Here is a 23,149-nt window from a genome sequence, read left to right as displayed (position 1 = left end):
AGAATTCATCTACAAGGGCTCAGTGAGTCAGAGCCAAAATGGAAACTACAATCATTGAATTTCATTTTGTTTCACAGTCACTTAAAGACAAAACTGGCAGTATAATGTGACATTGCTGCAGGCTATATCATTTTAGACCTCAGTATGATACAGAGTTAGTTTTTGATGGTTAAAAGTTTTTATTGAGTTCAGAGTTCAGATCAGGTTGAACCACACCAAAGGCTAGTAACAGCGAGCATTAACCACAAACACATTCCACGTCAGTAATTTAATCTCTGTTTGGATAGACCTGACACCTTGATATGACAGATATTCACCTCATCACACTTCAAAGATTTTCTCTAGAGAGCAGACTGCAGTAACGAGGCCCTAATGTTGTTGTGCCATCACTCACATCAATACATGTAGAAACAAGAGGAAATGAAGGACAGTTTAACATGAAAAAAAACTATATGTGAAGACACAGATCCTGTTTTAATTTGTGCATAAATTATTACTTAACATTACGAAATTAGAGTGTGATAGATGTTTTGGTGTATGTGACTATGCTAATTCATCTGTGTCATAGCTTTTGATTTCAAAGAAAAGGTGGCATGACTGCACTGTCATCCTGAGACTGCAATGTGATTTACCAAAACTGTGCCAGCAGTTTTCCTTGTCGGTCTCTTGTCCAAGTGAGCAGAAGAAACCACCAAAAATACAAAGATTGAAAATATCCAGTTACTGTACATCTACTTTACCTCGTCTATTGTAATTTAGAAGATCTTTTTTGTCTGGGTGCTTTTACTTTTTGGGTTGTTTAAGTTAAGTTGGGAATGTTGCTTTATCTAAGATTTATGGGCAAGGAATTTTGCTCGCTCGTTGAAACACATTCCTTATTAAGTGTTGTCGGCTTCCCAGTAAGCATCATAAACTGGGCAGCTGCAGGCTCATTCACTGTTACGACAGGCAGCAGAAATTAGCAAAAAGAAATTGTAATTTCCAACTGAATCCAATTTATCTTTATTTTTCTAAGACCTAACTTGGTAACTTTGAATATTTAAAAAAAAAAGAAATTAGCTTGTTTTACATTTACAAATATCGTAATTTTACCTCTACTTAAAATATAAGTAGAATAACTCAGTGTTGTTTGTGAATAGTACTTGAACATCAGTCGCTCTAAAGGCCTCCTGCACTGTGGGGAGGCTCCTAAACACAATCTGGTTACCCTCACTGGGGCTTAAATCTGTGTGTGTGGCAGATCTGTTGATCCATGTGGCGTCTACCAAGAGATTTTCACCTGCTCAGGTTCAACCCTCAGGCCTGTGCCCAAGGCTCTACACAGTAACTGTATCAGTCAACCACTTGTCACAGTTCTCATGTCATTTGTGCAAAAAATGTTGCCCCCCCCACCCCCATCGTTGTTAAATCTTTTGTGTGGGCTGCTGTATGGATCTTTGTTGCATCTAGGGATTTGAAGATCTTTGTCGTAGCCTTCTAGTTTTGTCTAGTCTAACATTGTCTTTCATTTGAAGCCATTGCCTGGAATTATCAGCCTGACTGCTGCAGTCTAGATATAATGAATAGTTTGGTTAACACAGTGACGAGACCTTGGTTAAGTCACATCAACATCTCCCTCTAGTGGAGGATATTCAACAACAAATTTCTTGTGTAAAGTGTAAGAGTTCTCATTGTTTTTAAGCCCAGTGGATACAATTTTCTTTTATAATGAGAGTCAAGTCAGCGGCCGGGTTAAAATGTTTTACTGTAGTGCTACAGTATGCAACAGGTATGAATGAAAACATCGGGCAACATCATGTTCTCTGTAGTTTCGTTCCATATGACAAAAATATCTGGCATGTAGAATCCCAACAACATGGCAGTAGAGTAGAAAACGGGAAAATAAAGAACAGAATAAACAAATTAAAAGTGTGAATAAAAGCATTCAAAGAGTCGACGTCCTTCTTGTGCTCTCCGATTCTCTCCCGTCGGGTAGATCAGTACTGGCAACGGAGATTGAAATTCTAGGGCTAAAAACCAAGATCACAGACTTGGCTCTGTTTAGCACAACTCGTAATGGCTTACTCGCACACATGTGCTCCCTCACACTGACGCATACGCACATACATACACAAGTATGATGAACCCACACAACCATGGGAGAGTGATTGTCACCCCTGGTCTCCGTCCTCCAAGCTGAATTAGATTAGGAAAGTCAAGGTTAATCACCCAATAAATACATTCTGAAATCTCTTTTTGAAACAATAACTGCCAGACAAATATATACAAACTGATTAAAAGAATAAACAAGCAACTCATTACTAAGTGTTTACATCTTAAAACAGTCACTTGAACATGGTGTGAACCAAGATGCACACACACAAACTCCTCCTATTAGGCCTAAGTATCCGATTTTTTCCTTGTTTTTCCACTTGTTCTCTCTTTCTTCCTCCACATTCTGCTTCTTTATGTAACTGATTGTACACACTAGTGTCGTGGTCTAGACCAAAGCAGTGCTATGCTATTATCCGTTCAGTTACAGCACTACAGGCACACAAATTCAAAGACACTCTGTTTGGCTCTCTGCCCTGCCTCATCCCCATGATCCTTCCTTCCTGCGTGTCACTACGAACACACAGTGCTCCCTGTAAACAAGTACTCTTTGATCTTTCAGATTATAAATACTGTTTTGGTAAAATCATCATCATTAAAAGACGAGACAGAGTGTATTTGAGCGTACATCGATACAAAACACAAAGAATTGCACTGTTGGAAGATTTTCCTTCTTCGTTTGTTTACGTTGTGTTTTTCTTCTTCTTCTTCTTCTTCATCTTCTTTTTGGCTTCAGCGTTAAGGCCCAAAATCTGGAGTGGAAGGGGAGAAGGAGAAGTCCAAGCGGTGATCTGCCTGCGCCCATAGGGCCTACTGTAGGTACGAACAACACACATACAAGCACACTCACAGATAAACAGTATTGCAGGGCAATATAAAAAGACACTAAGGAATGGTGAAACATCCTCTCTGTCATTTCTTTTTGCAAAATCATTCTTCATCTTCATCATACATATCATCTTTTTGTTCAAAATCTTTTTAGCCGTGCTTGTCTCTCATCCCTCCTTTCCTGTCCAAAGTGCATGGGTGCCGGTGCTGTTTCAGTCTGGCTACACTAGGGGGTGCCGTTCCTCTCTGCAGATGACTGACAGGCGGTGGCTGTGGCTGTGTTTATTGCTATAATGTCCGTGCTCTTCCCCTCTCAGAGGAAACAAAGGGACAAAGTTGCTCTCCTGACACTGATCTGAGGTCTCTCTGGCCCCATTGCTGATTAGAGTCTGTGCTTTTTGGAGGGATCTAATGCCAGATCAGTGCCAGAGGGAAACTCCTCCCTGAGCAGTGGGCTCAGGTGAAGACGTAGTTGAGGAGGAGCTGAGAGAGGAGCATAACACACAGGATGAGACAGTGACGGCCTGTTAGCGACACGCTGTCGTCTGTCGCCCTCTGACGAGCCAGCTGACGGCTCAGGGCCACCAGGTTCCTACAGGGAGAGAGAGGGGTCAGGGTGAACAAGTGTCTAACACAGTTGAGCAACAGTGTATAAAAACCTGGGGGACAGGAATCCTCAAGGGGTCCCCAGATAAAACGTATGGGTCTCAAGATGACGCAAAGGATCGGTCAATTTAAGACTTTTAGTTATGTTCTGGATACAATCCTTCAATTATAGTGATCTAAGAAGGAAAAGCCACCCTTTGGTTGACCGGTTCAAAGTTCATGTCCACATTAATGAATGTGTGTAATAAAAATTTTAAATAAATTAATAAAAACAGACTTTCCTGCATTTTCATTTGGTGAAACTGCAACTACAGCCCTTTTCTGTATTTAAACTGTATGTCCATCTTCCTTGAGTCAACACAAAATGTACCCTGCTGTCTTCATGAACGCGCGTGTGTGTAAATGTGTGTTCTTTTCACCTCTGAATATCCTGCTGCGACTTCTGTATAGACGTGATGGAGGCCTCTATCAGGGCGATTTCCTTCACCTCTTTACTGCACCGTGCACACTGGTTTGAAAACCCTGGGCACATGACAGACCGGAACATAAGACTTAGGTCGCACAATAAAAAGACTGTGCGTCTGCGAGAGTGAGTGTGTGTATGCACCTCACCTTCATTGTCCGAGGACTCGTGTGTGGGTTCTGGTGTGGTGCTGCTGCTCTCCGTGTTCTGGCTGCAGCTGGACGGCTGGCTGCTGGCCTTCCTGTGCTTCCCATTCACCTCAGCCTGGGTAGAGGCAGAGGAGGCTTACTTTTAAATAGTTCAAACTTCACAGATGACATATTGAAAGTGAACCGCTGGTTCATGCACCACGATAACAGCTGGATCAAGATGGCAATCTAGCTGTCTGGGCATCACCGCAGCAAATAACAAGTGACAAAGAAAATGGCTGATTGTGCTTGTTGGTAATTTTAGAGCACTGAAATGTCAGGGGCAGTCTGGCTTGAAAATGAAGCAGCTTTCATTTTGACAAAATGTCAATGACAAAGCATCGATAATACAGCAATACACCTCTAGTTTTGATGGTGTGTGACTGGTCTGGCTAACCTTCTGTTGGCTGGCCCAGCTGTGGCTGTAGGAGAGTCCGTTGTGTTGTCTCTGGCTTTTCTCATGCGTCTGAATCACTCCGTCCTTCTCAAACTGAACCAAAGAGCGCTCAGGGTCCCACGGTCGCGTGCTGCCAAACATGACGATATATTAAGCTGCAGATGCAGTGTAATTTAAATCTGAACACGTCATTATTATCTTATTATCACGTTTTTCCTCTCCTTACTCTACAGCTCAATCCTTGTTTTAGTGACCTGGTGTGCCTGTGTTTTATTTGCTTGGTGTGTGTGTGTGTGTGTGTGTGTGTGTTCGTACTCCAGGTGCCTGTAGGTCCACTCGGAGGTGACAGGGTCCTGATGGAAAAGTCGTGGGTTCCAGGGTTTTTCTCCTCTCTCCCTGGACTCTCTCCGCTGAGCTTCCTCCAGCACAAACTTCTCCTGGGTGGCCCGCAGCTGGTCCCGATCCATGATGGCACTGGTCACATGCTGCCACAGTCTGCCAAGACAGCGAAATCAGATGGAAATGAGGTAAATGCTTCGTAAATGTTGTTGAAGTCATGATTTATCTTACTAGTTACCTGTCCTGTCTATTGGCAAGTCAACGTTTGTTGTGAGAAAGGTCTTTTATGGAATTTTCATGCTTGTTTACTCCTTTCTAATCAATTGTTGACACAGTGATTGACAAACATATTTGCGTAGCTCACCTTTCAGACTCAAACTCTCCCTGTTGCTCCATCTGTACAACTTGTCTCTTGAGGCGGCTGCTGCGGATGTCTGTACTTGGGTTCCACAGCGTCTCCTGCTGGCCTGAGCGCTTCTCGTGAATGAACACCTCGCTGTCCTGATTACAACAAAGACAACAAAATGTTCAGGCCCGTCATCCAAACCAATTCATCACATAGACATCATCATCACATACTAATTGTGCCTATCCATGTTCATCTATAATGAATAATTTTCAGATCATATAGTCAAACCTTTCCCAGTATTTCAGACAATCACTGTGTCTCTGGCCGACTGTGAGAGCCATCTAAACAGGGTCTTCTATTTGTTGTGTCTCCCTGCTGCTCCTAAACCTCTAATTACCAATTCTGCCACTAATTACTACAGAGAATTACTGAATAGTCATTGGCAGGGAGTAAGAGGCAGAGAGGGATAGAGACTGGAGTCGTCAGGCAGGAACAGGAGTTTAAAACTCACCCAGTGTCCATCAACAGTGGCCAGCAGCTCCTCTCCCACAAAGATCTTCCCGCTGATCTGATTCACAGAGCAGGAGCCTCCAAGGAAAGGCTGCAATGAAAGTCAACAAACTCCTTTACTAAAACAGCTCAAAAAGTATCACTTGCGAACTAGTCAACCAGCTACTATAAAGTAAGAAAAAATAACAAAATCAAACAAAGTTCACAAACATGTTGGTCTTAACAACATTTTTAACTATACAATACAAAAATATACCTTTAGTTTGAACTCCAGCTCTGTGAAACATTTTGTTTTCTCACACTCAATGGTAACCTTCCCACCTAGCTCCAGTGTCATAGTGCCGTACAGGATACCTACAGGAGACAGTATTACAGCATCAGATCAACAGCACATCAACGCACACGATCAAAAACTCCTGTTGTAAGTGCAGAGATATATGATACCTGTGTTACAATACGTTACTGACTATAATTTATTTAAAACTTACAGCCCACATATGATTTGCTGCAGTAGACAGATCTGTGGTGAATGAATTTGTATATTAAGCACCTGTACTCGCTGTACTGTACAGTAGCCATGTTTAGTAATTCAAGTGTGACACCGAGGACTGTCATTAATGTAACAGCATCAAGAGGAACATCAACACAGAAAATTGACCTTTTGTTCTGCCCTAGAGTGTCTCCTCTAAACAGCAGCTGTCTCCAAAGAGATGACGCAATATGAATGAGATTATGTTAGTTATGGGAACCTACAGCCAATGGTAACATAGCAACAAGTGGTGATGATCACCAATATCTCCTGTAAACCTGTTACCTTTGCAGTGAGCGTAGGGCATCGTGATGACATACTCCTCATCCCTGCTCAGGAACAGCAGCCTGGCTTTGCCATCCAGGATAGCTGACAGAGAGTTACCTGCCACAGCAGAAAGACAGAGACGACTGTGATTTAAGAGCAGAACCCCCGTCAAAAGCTTTCACCGACAGCCACTCACTGTATCTCGACACGCATGAACAAAGTGATCAAAATGGTGATCAAACCTTTGATCACATTGTTGTGTATTGATCTGTGCTGACCTTTCAGCTATGACAAACAGATAACATATTGTAGTATGCTGCATACCATAGAATTTGGACTTGGCCAGGATGCTTCCACTGATAGAAAAACCATCCTTCCTATTGCAGACATAAAAGGCAGAGATGGGCGGATGGTGGGACACCTGGCAGAGGAAAAGGAGACAGGCATTAGAGTAGCAGAGTGAGAAAGCGATGTGTCAGATACCCTTTGGCATGAATTAAATTTTACACTTGCTGCATTTCACAGGTGTGTGCTCTGTGTGCTTGCCGAATTGTGTAAAAAATTTCACACAAGGGATGAATCATGTCCTGTTACGCGTTCTAGCTATGAATCTGGTTTAACCTGTTCAGCTATGTAGTAAGTGCAGCTGTCGGTCTGAGGATGAAGCCAGCAGCAACGAAATGTTTCCCCCAGGATCGGGTTGTAAGGCTTCTTCAGACCCTGAGAGAAAAATGCAAACACACACAGCAGTGTTAGTATTAATGTAACTTTCTTCTGACACGAACGTTTTTTCTCTTTCAAGTCAAATGTGGAAATGTTTTTTTGTTTGTTTTTTTTTTTTTTTTTTTAAACTAAGTTGGGCAAGATTACTGTTCCTTCACACTTAACCAATACCTAGTGGTGAGGACCAGTTACAATGCAGATGCTCACAGGGCCAAACAGGCTTCACGGCATTATTATTATGGAAAACATAATACAAAAAAAACAGCTCTATAATTCAGAAGGCAAACTCCGATATAGATTAAGGTTGTTGTATAAAACTTCTACCCTTCCACCTACAGCAACTGTGTTAGAGGTAGTCAGCCCAAAAAGTGCTGAGTCAGCCCAGTTTAATCTACAGGGTTCATGTTGGGTGTTTTGCTGCTACTGAGTTATTAAATGCATAACAAGTGGAAATGAGTGGGAAGTGTCTTCAGACATTTTTACTGCAGAAATGGACCCTGCACAGAGTCATTTGTCAAGTGGCCGAGCAATACAGTGTCACAGAATGTCATGTTAGCAGTTTTTGCACCATCTTTTTTGGGCTTACTATCCTCTAACACTCAGTGAAAATCTTCTAATGATCGTAAAACAGCCGCTTCCAAGAGCTTGACAGGAAAATGTGAGTATAAACTAAAAGACCATAATGAAGGAATGTCCATTAAAAGAGCTGGTAATCAGCTGAAAATTGAATCCTTTGGTAAATGCATATTCTCTTTAAGATCATAAAATGCTATTTGAACAACCATTTAGTTATAGTGACTTACATATACTGTACTTTATTTAAAGAGGACCTATTATGGCCATTTTAAGTGTTAATCATTTCATTCTTGGTGTCGACTAAAAAAGATTTACATGCTTTAATGTTCTGAAAAGACATTAGTTTTCTTCTGCTGTACATTTTATACTGTACTCTCTTCACCCTCTGTCTGAAACGCTCTGTTAGAGCTCAGGGCTCTTTAAGGCCCCCCTCCTCCTTCTGGAGCTGGAGGCCAGTGTGGTCTGATTGGTCAGCTTGCCGGCAACTACCATGGCAACGACATGTTCCGCATGTTTTGTGTAAACAAACTTCGGATGACAATATTCACAATTTGAAATATTTGTATGAGAAACCTTTTGGTTTTTTTATGTGCGGACATTTCCGGACTAAAGGAATATAAATAATGGAGGAACAGACAGACGGTCGACAGGTAGTGAGTCTCCACTGCTTCACCTCCTGCTGGTTTACAATGCCGTAAATCTGAATGAATTTAACGTTAGTGGTCATAGTTATTGAAAAATGAAGTCAGTGGTTAAACTGTGGATAATTTATCTGAGCTGACAAGGTACAGCATGTCAACACTAACAAATGTTTAAGCATTTATATCTTTGCTAAGCTGCTTCTTACTAACATGCTTGCAGGTGGGCAGCACCAAGAGAAGTATTGACGTCAATAGGACAAGGAAGTAATGTCTGGACTCCCAACAAGGCGTTTCATACAAAGGAGAAAATTGGGTTTTTACCCTGATGGAGTTACTCCCTTTGATGTAAACTTTGATCCTCGTGACTCTGGAGACCATTTATGTGCACAAAAACCTATATAACACACCTTAAGTAAGGAAAACCCAGAAAAGCATAATAGGTACCCTTTAATTATAGTAATCAACTGAACTGAAAAATGTAACTAAATTATTTCTAATGTCTTGTATCTATTGATTTACTGTGCCTTGAAAGATAGACTGTAAAGCTTCCTAACTAGTTTCATTCAAAATGTTTATCATCTTTAAAATTATTTATCCAAAAACAGGTGTTGCAAAAAAAGGGGGTGTCTTCTTGTAATCAAGGCTGGCATATTTTAGAACCAATATTAACAAGCTATCCTGGCATGAGCAAGTCTTACCTTAGGTTTCTTGTAGAAACCAGACAAGTACCATCTCAACACCTGCTTGATCCGACCATATGCACTGTCCTCCAGCACAGCTCTGTGGTAAAGGAGCAATAAAGTCAGACACAATTGTAAAGAGATTCTTCATCTGTCATACTCAAAATGTACACACTATACCATACACTTTACATAACACTTTTAGTTACTGACTGTGAGAGCAGGTCAGCATGGTAGTAGTAGTCAGACAGCTTGTCCAGGAAGGAGCGTGGCTCCAGGATGAAGGTGGGCAGCACCACCTTGGACAGGTCCATGCCTGGCCGCAGCTGCTTCAGCAGGCTCCAGATCAGTCCCTTGTTCTCCTCTGATACAGTTTCCACCTGGGACGCCTCACCAGCCTGAAGTAACCCATACGGACAGAAGGAGGAGCAGAGGGGTGAGGATGACAGTGGCCTTATAGTCACATTGATGGCTCCCCAGTCGAAATTTAAAAAAAAAACAAACAATTACATTTTACACTAATATTGGCTTACCAAGGTAAACCTGCTGAACTACATCTATTCTTGCTGTCTTATATAACAAAAAGGGTAAAACTCACTCAGAAGGACTTACAACTCAAACAAAACAAGGAACAGCTCTCGTAGAGCTTACATACATAACTGTGAACTTGGTGCCTCACCTCAGCCATCTCCTCTGTACTTTGCTCTACATAGGTTGTGGCCTGTGGCCCGGGGGACAGCTCATCTGATTGGTCCATGTCGCTCTCTTCTGTCAGCCTTCCACCATTCTCATTGGCTGTAGTGTCCCAGTCGTCATGAGCCTCGCGCTCTGATTTGTCTGAAAAGCCGTCATGCTCCATGTGGTGATTGCCCAGCAGCACAGTGTCATTCAACCTAATGGTAACAGAGGAGAAGTGAACAGAAGGGTTAGAACCACATTGAGCAACGTTAACACTAAACCATTTCCTTGCTACTGCATGTCCAATCGCCAGTTAAGCTCTGACAAACCTATTCTGGAAATGCTGTTTGAAATTATTGATCAAGACTAATAACATCAGAACTTAATGAGGTGATTCCTCCATAACAGTTTTTGTGACTTCGACTTATGGTTGTATTTTAATAGGTTTGGACTTGAATCATATGTGGCTCTCATAACCTCAGCAAATCCTTACTGTGGATAATCTAATTGACGGTGGAAGCTTGATCAAAACACACGACTTTGGTCTTTGACCTTTGCTCACCAAAATCGAATCAGCGCATCTCTGAGTGAATGTTTCTACCACATCTGAAAACAATCCCTCAAGGTGGTCTTGAGATATCGCAGTCAAGAGGCCAAAAACATGTTTTGAGCAGTCATTGTGACCTTGACCACCAAAATATAATCTGTTCTTTCTTGAGTCCAAGTGAACTTTGAACCAAACTTGAAGAAAGTCCCTCAAGACGTTACTGAGATATTGCATTCAGGAGAATGGGATGGACAAGTGGACAACCCAAAAACCAAATCTCCTCCGACCCTGGCTGTCGCTGGCGCAGAGGTATAAAAAGCTGGTTGACCTGGAGGGTCTGGGTGACTTTAATAAACCTGACCTTTCTGGTTGCCCCGACAACCAGGACACCACTTCATCCTCCCATGTTTCACACCTCCCTTTCACCTGGTCTGAATGTGACTGGCTACGATCAAGGTACATTACACAAACAGGATAATGCATTCACGCACTTCACATACACACATACTGCACATGCTGACACACAACGAAGTTGAGGGACAACTAATTCAAAGTGCATCTGATGCTGAATTATAATTTTCTTGAAGTGGAATTTTCCAGTCTTTGACAGATCAAACCCAGACATCAGGGCTGTCAGCACTTTAACAACTGGAGCAAAGTTAAAAAAAACGAGAAGCACAGCAGAGAAAGTCACACATCCACTTATAAATGGTCGAAGAAAGGAGAAGCGAGATTGGCAGATGGAAAGAGAAACAGGAAGGTGAAATCGATAGCTAAAAAGGAACATTGCGGTTCCAATCCTACAGCCATTTTACAAGTCCAGACAGTGGATGTCTGTGTATTCTGGTGGCACACATCCCAAAATAAAACACTCAGACACATACAAAGAAACAGACACGCAAGCAGAAATTACAGCAGATCTTAAATATATGCATATACAAAGGTTTTAAGTCAGATATTTCACAAATCCTCCACACTTTAAGTCCACACAAATACAGTCAAACATTAGCGTAAGACACTTGTAGTGTGTCATATGTTTTCAGAGCCACATTCAGGTTGCAGAAAACAAGGAATAAGCCTATTTGCCCAAACAACAATGGAATAGAGTTCAATTTTCAAAATGCCTGAAGGCTCGACAGACCTGAACAATCACATTCCTGCACACTCAGTGAATCACTAACCAACCAGTGATGTTACTTATTAACTCAAACACGCCCTGGAACAGAAGCAGCTTTCCTTACCTCAGAGATATACAGCACACAGACAAACTCTTCCTCAGAAATCAAAACACCACCAATGATGAAAGCAGCAAGTCCAAACAGAGACACAATCTGTCCTTATTTCCTCTCCGGTACGAGTGTAAATGTTTTTAATCTACTGTCTAAAGGTGCAGTGCTGTTTCCCTCTCTCTGGCACACCTGCTTCCTGAATGTGTCTGTGTATATTTCTGTCTGTGTGCCAGTGTGCGCGTGTGTACGTGTGCGTGTGTGTGTGTGTGCAGGCTGGCAACGGCTGTGTTGCTGCCGTCTCTTTCTGGGCGGTGTATGGTTCCTATTCTACTCCATCTTCCTGCTCCTCTGTCAGTCATGTGATTGTATGAGCAGTTGTGATTGGCTGCGAGAAGAGCAGGGAGGAGGGAGAGCTGGAATAGATGGCCTGAGGGGTGGGGGTGGGGGGTTCAGCCATGGAGGAGGTAATAATGGAAGGAGAAGGGTGGAGAGGAAAGGGATGTCTAATGTACAATGTAAACAGTACACAGACAGCGATGCACACATTCAAGCAGAAATGGGAGAGTAACTGATACATGAAAAGAGAAAAAAAAACACGCAGAAGCACATGATCAAATATGAATACAGATTTATGACAAATAATACAAACCCTGCAGATGCAAAACAGGGTAGGATTTCCTATAAATAGAGCCACACCTTGGCTGGGTTGCCATTGTATTTAAAAATTTGGTGTTGGTGGTTTTCTAGCTTTCTTGTTGCAATTGAATAGTTCATTAATTTGGAGTCACATTCGAAGTTCACTACAGCCACAGTCTTCTACTGTCCACCACCTTAAGGAAGTGAACTGCCTCACTTTACAGCAAATTAAAAGCAGTTGCCTTCCCAGTCATCAGTCACTGTTCAGCCATCTATATTTAAATTTAAAACCCTGCTAATAAAGCTTAATATTCTATTTTATTTTATAGACAATATGAATGTCAGCAGAAAATCAGGGCATGACAAGTTTTGGAAGGCTTTGAAAACCAGGCAATTCTATTACAACATAAATCATCGAAAACTTTTCCAAACTTCTCAAAGACTCTGCTATCTTGCTGGTATGATCAATATTCTTTCCAGTGTCCAGTAAAAAAAGAGTTTTAACCACGAGGTGCTTCTTTATACACTCAATGAAGCAAAGCTGACTTCTAGATGTTTACAGGATCCAATGTTAAAATGTAAAAAAAGATGATTACATGAGAGGATCAAACTAGGGCAACATCATACAATGGTTACACTGTTCAGCACAAGAGAAAAGAGTCACACTGCTCCTATGCAATTATTCCACATTTCATCAATGAAAAATGACTCACACACTCTCTCTCTCTCTCTCTCTCTCCGTCACACAGAATCACATTTACACACATAGTTTATACACACAAGTAGGTCCATAGACAGCCTGATGCATGTAGCCCAGCTTCACTAACAAAGCAAAATAAAACAGTGACAGACTAATGATTACACTACAAAGATGTTCCATTTGAAGAGTAATTGATTTTCAAGGGTAAATCCGCTTTTGATTTCATCTTTGATAACGTAGCTAAGTGCTGCTGGAAAGTTATTTTGATGCGTTTCTATTTTGAAACGAGGAGACTGTTGTGTGGAGCTTATTGTACTCGACTTCTTTTTTCTGTCTGTTTATCAGGCCTCTCGAGTCTTGAAAAAGTTTAAACTTAACTTTCTATTTTAAACCAAAGATGAGAATTACTGCTAATCATTTTTAAGACAGGAAACATTGTTTTCAAAATGGCCTTCTAAACTAAATAAAATGTATCATGGTCCAGAACTGGTTGGCTGGGGCAACTGGGCAACCATTATGGTCAGTAAGTGCAGTACCATCTATTTTTAAACTCATATGGTCCCGTCTAGTGCATACATAAATTACAGAAAGAGTAGCTTCGTGAGACTGGCCGTAAAAGAGTAAGTTTAAATTATATAATGTGTCAATGTTTGGCAAACTTTCATTTTTCTCATGTATCGCTTTATCCTTTTAACTTTATTTAGCACTTTCAGTGGTTACAGATTCTGACAAGATTTTGGAGTTCTGGCTTTTTAAGAATGCAGGAATTACATTTGATCATTCTTTCCAAATGCAATCGTTTAACAACGAAATCAAAATGTTACTAGAATGGTACGCACTACATAGCTAACACAGCTAACCTTGTCTGTTGCATCAGGGGCCGGTGTTTTGCATTTAGCAAACAATATCTCTGGGAGTCCATGTTTCTTCATCTGTGATTCTGAGTGAGTTGATGACCAGAAAGCACAGAGACTGTATTTTAGACCTACCATCCGGGAATTTCTGACTTCTGCATTAATAAGACTAAGGCATAAATGTGTTGGTAGCAATGCCAAGAGTCTTGTGTGTGAATTGGAAAATGCAACAACTTGGAATGTGATTACAGGAAATGTAGACAATCCAGTAGCAACAAATAATAAATGTAAGATGGAGTTACTTATATCTGAGTGGCTTTCAGTGTATGCAGCTGTATCTGAGTGCATATTACTCACTGTAGCAGCTCTGTGTCAGTGAGTGTGGTAGACTGCAGCAGGTGGAGTATATGGGAAGACTCTGAAGACGTGCTGATGTCTCCTTCTCTCCCTGCTTTGGCTGTCAGCTTGTAGAGGCTGGAGCAACTGAGAGCCAGCTCCAGGGCATCCATCCAGCATCGGCCTGAAGAGACAGACGCATTTTAGAAACAGGAAGGAATACCTTCAATAAATTCTGCTTGTGAAAATAATGAATTAAATATGCAAGAACGTACACTTCCAGCCACACATTAGACTCACCATCAGACTCTGAGGCAGCTCTGAAGATCAGGTAGTTGCTGGGTAGAGGCTGTGTGATGGAGCCAACGTTCTCTCCTTTGGGACCCTGAGCATATGGATGAAGCAATGACTCACGCTTCATGCCATTTCAGTTATGTTGTACCAACAGAAATAAATGGCTCTCTCAAGGGCCATAATGTAGCATAATGAAGCACTGAACTGGAGAATTATCACTTAAAAATTAAAACTATTGGTGAAAACACTGAAATATAGATAAAATTAAAGCCTGCTGATAAAATACTGTACTACAAAATTAACAAAAGGAACACATACACACACACACACACACATAAATATACACACACACACACACACATATATATATATATGTGTGTATATGTTTTAAACACTGCTTTATCATCCAGTGTTGCTAAACCAAATTTTAATAAAAAACTCCAGTAATGACAACAACAAAAGTCCCTTGAAAAAAAAACAAAAAACAACTTTACAGCTTTAGTGCTGGTTAGAAAATTTTATGTGTGGCCATTCATTTCTATTTAGTAACTGTACATTAATTTTAATGTACATGGATAGTAGCCACAGTGTCTTTTTTTTTTTTGTTACCATACTACCACTAGGAGGCATTTTTCCATTCATAGACATAGGGGCATTATCAGTGTTTTTATAAGCAAAAAATGGAAAAAGAAAAAAAGAAAACCAAATCACATTTCACTGACACTAACATATACTACATAAAAAATAAAGAATTATCCTTTTACTGAATGAATATGTTTATTTATATCTTAGTCTGTCTCTGCATGATCACTGAAGTCTTCTTGATCATCTGTTACTATTGGGGCCATGAAAATGCCAGTGAGCCTACAAACATGTCTGACCTTGACAGCCCAGATGGATTTGTCCAGCGGGTGGTAGAGCTTGAAGCAGAAACCGTCCTTTTTTGAGGGTCTCTCAATCAGTTTGCATGCACTAAGGAGGACGGTGCCCACCCAGTGGTCCGTTTTTGGGGTCTTATAGATCAAAAGAACTCCAGGTTTCAGGGCACACCACAGCTTGGTCCAACTCTTTAAGGACCCACGGATCTAACAAAAAAAACACGGGATGAAAAGTGAGATCATTTCAGTATGAGAATATATAGGAAACCCAAGGAATATGATGTTAATTCACAATTAGATCTTATAAAACAACAGAAATTATGTGCAAGATACAGAAAAGGCTAAAAGTTTTGTAAATTGAACATAAACATTAACAGATTCTACGCTGCAGACAGATGATAAAAAAGTCTAAATAGCTTGTTGTCAATTGAAAGGCTCTGTGTAATACTGTTGAGACAACATCCCTGCACCTTTAGCCAGTTGGACATGATGACAACACTGGGGTCCTTTAGTGCACTGAACAGTTCTTTAGCTGCCCGTTTCTTCTCTTGCCTGTAATTCTGCTTTTGGACCTGTGAAACGGAAAAAACACACATGAATGAGTCATCAGTCTTACTGGTCAGAGGACTGGTTTGAAAGGCAACACTAGGTGGAAGCAGAGTCAAAGAAATACTACTACTTCATGCACGAATCCTGTTGCCTCTGGTATTAATTAAAATGAAATATCGTTGATCATTTTAAACACATTACAAAAGGTACACATTTAAAATATAATTCAAAGACATGTCAAAAGGCTCACGTACATTTGACCCATTGAGTGCAGACTGAAAGAGATACTAAAGAGCTAAATTATACACACTACATGATAAATCCAACAACAGTAATGATGCTTAATAATTCTCACCGTTGTCTCAAGCAAGGAAAGGACACGTACCTTGAGAGACTCCTTCCGGGCCAGCTTCTCTGTGGGGGATGGGCAGTCCTTCTCGACACCATTAAACATCCTGGACTCAGACTGAAGGAGAGAGGAGACGAGACGGTCAGAGATGATGAAGAGGAAGAGGAAGTAGAGAGACTTAAAAATAAAGACAAAACCTGTAAGCTATTGAAACTGTTGTTTTGAAAAGGAACGTTTTGAAAATATTGGCTTGTAAATGTTTAAATTAGTCCAAATCTCACAAGTACAGATAAATACACTGTTGCCCATAAAGTTGCAATACATTTGTTTTCAGAAACAATCCTGTTTATTCCTATTTAAATGCATCAGTAATCACTTTTGACCAGGTGCAATGATTACAGTATGTGTCCCAATTACCCAGGTGAAATGAAATAAATCACATTGTCACAATCATCTCATGGAAAGAGGTAAAACATATTTTATTCCAACTTTATGAGTAACAGTGTAGTTCAGTCTCTTATCAAATCTAGACTAATGATGATTAATTAATGATGTCCTGCAATAAGAGTTACCTAACTTGGCTCGCCTGCATTTTGAACAGAACATTATTTAATTGTTCCTGTTGCCACGGAGCACATCTGTTATGCCACAAGTGTGTGTGTAGCAGGTGGGTGGCCCTTTCAGTCAGCAAGGCAACTTAGCAGGCAGTCAGCTCTGATGTTACAACCACAAACCCACTGACTTCCTTGGTTAGACAGCAAAGGGCACCGACTGTTTGATGGTCTCCACTGATCAGTAAGTAGAGATAATAATCTCAGTAGTAAGTTATCCTGTAATTTCACTGCAATATGTAATTACATAACCATTTGTTCTTTATGCACTAAACCAATATGACTCACAATATTATTTGGGGAACCCACACAGACGCTTAGACTTATCCATTTGTTTCCAAAGAAGCCGTTCTTTAAGCATAGTAGACAACTACAACTCACTATAAATGACAACATGCAAGTGTTAGGCTGTGCTCAGTCTCCTATTGTCCCAAAAGGACTCTCAGGGTGGAAGAGAGGGCGAAAGGCCACAGATGCAGCTGCGCCTGTGAATTATTCCACATATAATAAGCAGTATTGCGAGACGAGGCGAGGCAAAGCGACAAGAGGAGAGGAGACAAGACAAGATGAGATTACCCAATAGCCACTGGAAACATTTATTGACCACTCCAAATTAGTATTACCAAGGAATGGAGACAGATTTTTAGGAGTAATACAGCATAAGCAAGAAAGGCAGCATCAGGACAATAAAAATCCCAGCTGCCAAATAAATGGCTTGTGGTGCTAAAGACACAGTTCCCACCATGGCCCTGATATATGAAATCCCACAGCTTATATATGACTTTATTACATTTGGTCCAGTGTCATGAGTTAAAAATGTTAGTTATTCCTTGTTTGTTAGCATTGTTTTACCATAAAATTAATACATCTGTTTTCCATTTCACAATCTCATATATTTCACAACCTATTTGTTAAACGCCCTAATATTAGATGACTTCCTCCAAAAACAATGCCTCAACAATTGTAGGTTTGTCTACTTTAAATTCTTGTACGTGTTTCCTGTTGTTCATACAGTAGTCAGTCAGAAGGAAAGAAATCACAGAATGCAAAAGACAAGGGCTGCACCCTAACCCAATGAGTCAGTTATAGAGAACGCTAAGGGAGCTGCCCAATCGGAAACAGTGTTCTTACCTTGCTGCCTGGTGATTGGGCAGGACTAAGTTCATTACTCAGCATGGAGAGACCGTTCCTGTCTGTATCACTGCCTGGTGGGAACCCACAACACACAGTCACACACAAATGAACTCAGTGAATAAACCTGCTGACAGACAATTAAAGCATGGCAGCCCCAAAAGCAGCTAATAAGCAGCAGCTGAGGTTCTTTGATTTGTATAGGATAAGTATAGTAAAGCACAGTATGACGTGTCATTTCACAAAACACTGGAATCCACCAGCACACGTCACAGAAATATCACATTTTGTCATATTCACATTCCATGTGTCAGCTCTGACCTCTTTGGTCTTTTACCTGGGCTGAGGTTGTAGAGGTCGTTGTCTCCTCCATAAGACAGGTTCCGGGTGAGGGTGCGGGGGTCAATTTTGGGTGGGGAGGTGGCATTGGGGCACAGAGAAAACCTCCGATGGAACAAATTCTCCTCCTTCATCCTGACAACCTGCTCGTCCTCTGCAGAGGGAGAAGCACAAAAGAAAGAAAGGAGGGAAGAGAAGATGTGGAAAGGACGAAGGAAACAGGAACACAAGGAAGAAAATTCTGATTAGAACAAAAAGCTCAATTATCAATCTGATGCATTCATTCTGATGTGCACTGTAATATTAGAATTTACAAACATTTCAATGAAGTGATCCATCCTGTCTTTGTGTCCCTTGTCTTGATTTGATCTTACTTGTTTTCTCTCCCTGTGTCACCAACTGTGAGCTCTCAAACGCCATCCTCACTCCTCCTCTCTGTGTATATCTATCTGTCTGTCTGGACCTCCACACTTTCTCTCCTCCCCTACACTAACAAAGACCTACTATACGAGGACATGTCAGCCTGTCTACATAATGGCACTGTGCGCCGCAGTGACAAGCAGTTCAGACTGCACATTGTCAGAGTATATGACAGACAGAGGCCCCAACCACTTTGTCCACAGAGACTCACTGTCCAAGACGACCCCCACCAGCATTACCACTACTCCTCCATCCTCCCAGTCTGCCTGCATCAACAGGCTTCCATCCACAAGAAAGAAAATGCTGCGCCTTCACTCATTCCCTTGGTATCCACAAGGATCCTGTCTACTAATGAGATGCACATCTCAGCACACAGAAGGGGACAAATGCAATTACTGCAGACATGTGCAGGACCAAACTGTGGCTCTGCAGCTTAATGTTGTCATTGTGCTGTAATTTGCAGAGGTGAGTAGATGAGTCATATTTTTAGGCCACCATGCCTTCAGAACAGGGACAAAGACACAAACACACACATACAAAACCATACAGGAATACAAATACTGTACGCAAGTCTGCACGTTAAGTCAGAGCTGTATCTTCTGCAGCTTCTGTGAGTATGTGCTGTTAATGACAGACGTGTTTTTTCTCTCTAATACCTGAGATGCAATGACATAGCAATTAGACTCTCTGACAGTTTTCTCCTCTACTGAGCTCTGTAACTTCTGACGAGTTGCAAACTATTCATAGCATCTTATCAATAACTGCTAAGGGTCATGGCTGTTTCCAGACAGATCATTATGCTTGTTCAAACGGGTGGTGAGCTGATCATAGCAAATCAGAGCTGACGGTAAAACACTGAGGTTAATGGGACGTAGCTGTTGCCACCTGGGACTGTCTGGATGGACACACTGTGCTGCTCAGATCAATATAATCCTATTCAATTTCTCTCAGTGCGCAAACACACACAGTAGACAAGACCCTATGACTCGCAGCCTACAGAGCGGTCTCGCCCACAAGTCCTCAATTACAATATCCAAGAACAGTGTGTTACATAAAATTCATTCATAGAATGTTTTTACAGACTGATTCATCTCTTAACTCTTCCACATCATTGAGTTGGTGCATGAGGCAAATGCAGTATGTCAAAGTGTTTATTGGTAAGTGACAGAAGTAAAACCTGTGGGTTGACAAGTGAAAACCACATGCTGCGAGAATCTTGTTGTTAACAAACTGTAACCTCCCTCTACAAGTACTTACATGTACATATTAAAAATACACAAGAACACTCACATCCGTATACTCGTCGCACCACTCCCTGCTTCCCTCTGTTTTCTATTCTGCCTCTGTGACTCATTCTCTTAACTGCTTGACTCTCTTTTCATTTCTGATCTTGCAATCTCCTCTGTGCATTTCCTCCTGCCCTCTGTTCTTTTGTCCTTTTCAAAGAGCCAGCTATGAACAACCAAGATATGAGAGTGAAAAGGTAAATTTGTTCTTCCCGAAAAGGAGCCTTATTTGTCCTTGTGGGGCAGGTCTATAAATAGCATTCTATTGCTGCAGTGCATGTGCAAAGTGTAGCACAGTGCTGAACCCTGAGTGGGGTGCAGCCTGCACGGAAAAGAGCATGAAGCTTCAGCATTACAGAACAGTTAGCACAATGGGCTGCAAACTGTACAGGGACAGGCAGACACATACACAAAATTAATACCACTTACAGTAGGCCTAAGGCGGGTCAAGATGTGGGCAGACATGCAGACTGACAGGACAAACCAATCACAGCTGGTTCTCACAGCTGCAGGGCGGGACTAGTTGGGAAAAAGACTGTGTGTATGAGCACATTACGCAGTCTAGACTGAGCATGGGTGTGGCATCCCAGCATACTTAATGTGTTTGTGTTGTGTGTGTGGGCCTGTCAGTTGAGCCTATATAGAGGACATGCCAGTAGAGTTTGTGTGTGTGTGTGTGTGTTTGTGTGTGTGTGTGTGTGTGTGTGTGTGTGTGTGTTGAATGACGTAAGTGTAGAGAATGGGTGTGTGTTCTGTGCATACGTGACTGTGTGTGTGTGCCTGCCTCATTGCTGCAGACCGGAGGATTACACATGCACATGATGTAGCGCCAAGGATGAGGAGAAAGCCAATCCCAGCAGCAGTGGTGGAGCAGGCCACATTGAGTACACATAACACACAAACATCACATACAGACAGGTGACAAATTAAAGAATCTGAATAAATGAGTCAAGAAACAAATGTTATGTAGAAGCCTCCACAGAGGTCACATGAGATGAATCGTTTGATGATTATGTAAATACTAGGAATCATCTGGCCTTAACAGTCACCTGATCTTAACATAACTGAACACCAGTTTTGAACAATATGAAGACCAGTTTAGTATCCCTTGGAACTGCAGCCACATTGAACAATTCTGCACATCACTGTTTCTATCCAGTCTGTTTGAATAGGGTTAGGGTTAGACAGAGGCTTCTGCACACACAGTGTGCTAACACACATGCACATGTGCGTACACGCCCACACACTTACATATGCACACATCTCCACATGGTCAGTGAGCAAGCAGCAGTTAAAATTGACTAACAAGGTCACAGACCCATGTTGTCAAAATAATGATATTTTCACAGCAATATAATATAATATCAAAAAGTCAGTGTTATATTTTGACAGACTGAGTGGTGAAGACAGTAGCCTACTAAAGTAGCCTATCCCTATTACACAGTGATCTCCACCACCATCATCAAAACACATAATGAGGGAACATCTTTCAGACGAATGTTGTTCATTCATAGAGTTCCTGAGATGTTATGAATCTATGCCACGGGGCACTGAAACAGTTCATCAGAGGTGATGGGAAAATATCAATATGTGAGAGAGCACCACATTCATTCACTTGTGTGTGTGTTAATGCCTGTACAAGCAGATATGTTTGTTCATGAAGGTGTGATTGTGTGCTCATCAGTTGGCCTTTCTGAAAAGTGTTCAGTACTGTTGAGTACCCAGGCTCGCCAACAGCCACAGCGGCCTTATACCAAAACAAATGATTGATTGCTGTTCCCACTGCTCATTCCAGTAACACTCTGCACTTATGAATACAATGTTGTAGTTACTGTGGTTCAGCTGGTTACAGTGATAATATGATTTCAAGTAAAGCTCCACACATTTTCATAAGCAGCATGTGTGTTGTGCAACTTTCTATCTCACAGATATGTATTAAAATACTAACATAGCATAATCAAAATTAAATTAAAAAAAAAAAACACTGGTGTTTTCATGTCCAAATATAAATCAAAACACTTGGCTGCTGTATCCTCTGAGGGCAAGGAGTGCAGTGCGGATCTTTACAGAAGTAAAAGATGTAGTGTGTGTAATGGAGAAGGTGCCACTGTGAGGGGAAACATAACTGGACATCGTCAGCAAAAGGTCATTTACATATATCAGTGTGACCCTCATAAATACACATTACAAGATGGAAATGAAGCATTCATTAGTGACGGTTTACCTTTTGTGACCTGGTTGTGACACTGAAAACACTGAAATAGAAGGACCTCTCTTGTATCTTTGAGTGAAATGTAAGTTTTTCAGGTCACACTGGTTTATATATCAAGGAGAAAATGTGAGAAGAACCTATCCAGTGGAAACCCAAGGACAAATTCACGCACCATTTTCCTAACAGTCATTCTACTCCTTGGTTGACCTTCTATTAATACTGAAACACAACGTGCAATCATGTTTCACCTCAACTCTGTGAACAGTTTGCCCGGCTAGGCTAAGACTAACTTCATCCATGCTACACAGGTACTAAACCAATATTTACCCAGTGATATGAACATCTTGTGGAAAAGATAACAGCAAAATTGCAGCACCAGGACAGTCAATAACACACACTCCTGTGTCACACATTAACCTTGAACTATGAGAAGAGGGACTGATTAAACAACAACAACAGCAGCAGTGTGTGACCCACAGTTACCTTATCAAGGTGGAAGCGCTTGTCCCATGTGACCTGCTGTCACATGGGACATGCTCGGTTTTAGTAATCACTACACCAACTGGGAGAAAGAGGGAGGGAAAATAGTGGGAGGTGTCTGGAAGGAAACATGTTGACATGTTCTAACCTGTATAATGTTAATACGCTTTAGTAAATTTGAAAAACAATAACTTCTACTGTCCATTTCATTCTTCCAGCCACACCGTGCCATAGTTTTTCACACCCAAAAACTGTGCTTTTACAAAAAACTATCTCAGTGGATATATCTTAAAGCATAGATCTGTAGGAATAGTGAAGCTTTTTCCAAAGCCCCACTCCTATACAAACTTCTCCTCATAAAATTCACACTGAAAAGAGGGCTACATTTTTTGGTCTACACAATGTCCACTGCTCCTAACTTATACACCGACAC

General features: G+C 41.3%; 1 protein-coding gene across 5 annotated transcripts in view; it reads right to left on the bottom strand.

The window, feature by feature from the left end:
• Nucleotides 1–1,726: 1,726 nt before the first annotated feature.
• osbpl5 (oxysterol binding protein-like 5) overlaps nt 1,727–23,149 on the bottom strand; it is a 45,467-nt gene continuing 24,044 nt past the window's right edge. For 3 of the 5 annotated variants that reach the window (XM_023415474.2, XM_087176417.1, XM_087176418.1), the window contains 21 exons: nt 18,317–18,472; nt 17,980–18,053; nt 16,274–16,354; nt 15,810–15,911; nt 15,343–15,546; nt 14,468–14,552; nt 14,189–14,351; nt 9,867–10,080; nt 9,401–9,585; nt 9,206–9,287; nt 7,189–7,287; nt 6,892–6,988; nt 6,586–6,684; nt 6,028–6,125; nt 5,773–5,862; nt 5,277–5,413; nt 4,889–5,068; nt 4,574–4,703; nt 4,138–4,252; nt 3,945–4,047; nt 1,727–3,511 (listed from right to left, as the gene is read on the bottom strand). In XM_023415474.2, coding sequence (XP_023271242.1) covers nt 3,376–3,511; nt 3,945–4,047; nt 4,138–4,252; nt 4,574–4,703; nt 4,889–5,068; nt 5,277–5,413; nt 5,773–5,862; nt 6,028–6,125; nt 6,586–6,684; nt 6,892–6,988; nt 7,189–7,287; nt 9,206–9,287; nt 9,401–9,585; nt 9,867–10,080; nt 14,189–14,351; nt 14,468–14,552; nt 15,343–15,546; nt 15,810–15,911; nt 16,274–16,354; nt 17,980–18,053; nt 18,317–18,452 — 2,610 coding nt within the window. In that variant the 5' untranslated portion in view covers nt 18,453–18,472 and the 3' untranslated portion in view covers nt 1,727–3,375. The remainder of the gene's footprint in view (nt 3,512–3,944; nt 4,048–4,137; nt 4,253–4,573; nt 4,704–4,888; nt 5,069–5,276; nt 5,414–5,772; nt 5,863–6,027; nt 6,126–6,585; nt 6,685–6,891; nt 6,989–7,188; nt 7,288–9,205; nt 9,288–9,400; nt 9,586–9,866; nt 10,081–14,188; nt 14,352–14,467; nt 14,553–15,342; nt 15,547–15,809; nt 15,912–16,273; nt 16,355–17,979; nt 18,054–18,316; nt 18,473–23,149) is intronic. The other 2 variants (XM_023415476.2, XM_087176419.1) reach the window with 1 other exon arrangement.

This window comes from Seriola lalandi, unplaced genomic scaffold (assembly GCF_002814215.2).
Source record: "Seriola lalandi dorsalis isolate HSWRI2012SDOR001 ecotype SW California unplaced genomic scaffold, Sedor1 jcf7180002054553, whole genome shotgun sequence".
In the NCBI taxonomy this organism is placed as follows: Eukaryota; Metazoa; Chordata; class Actinopteri; order Carangiformes; family Carangidae; genus Seriola; species Seriola lalandi.
This window is presented reverse-complemented; position numbering and strand designations above follow the sequence as displayed.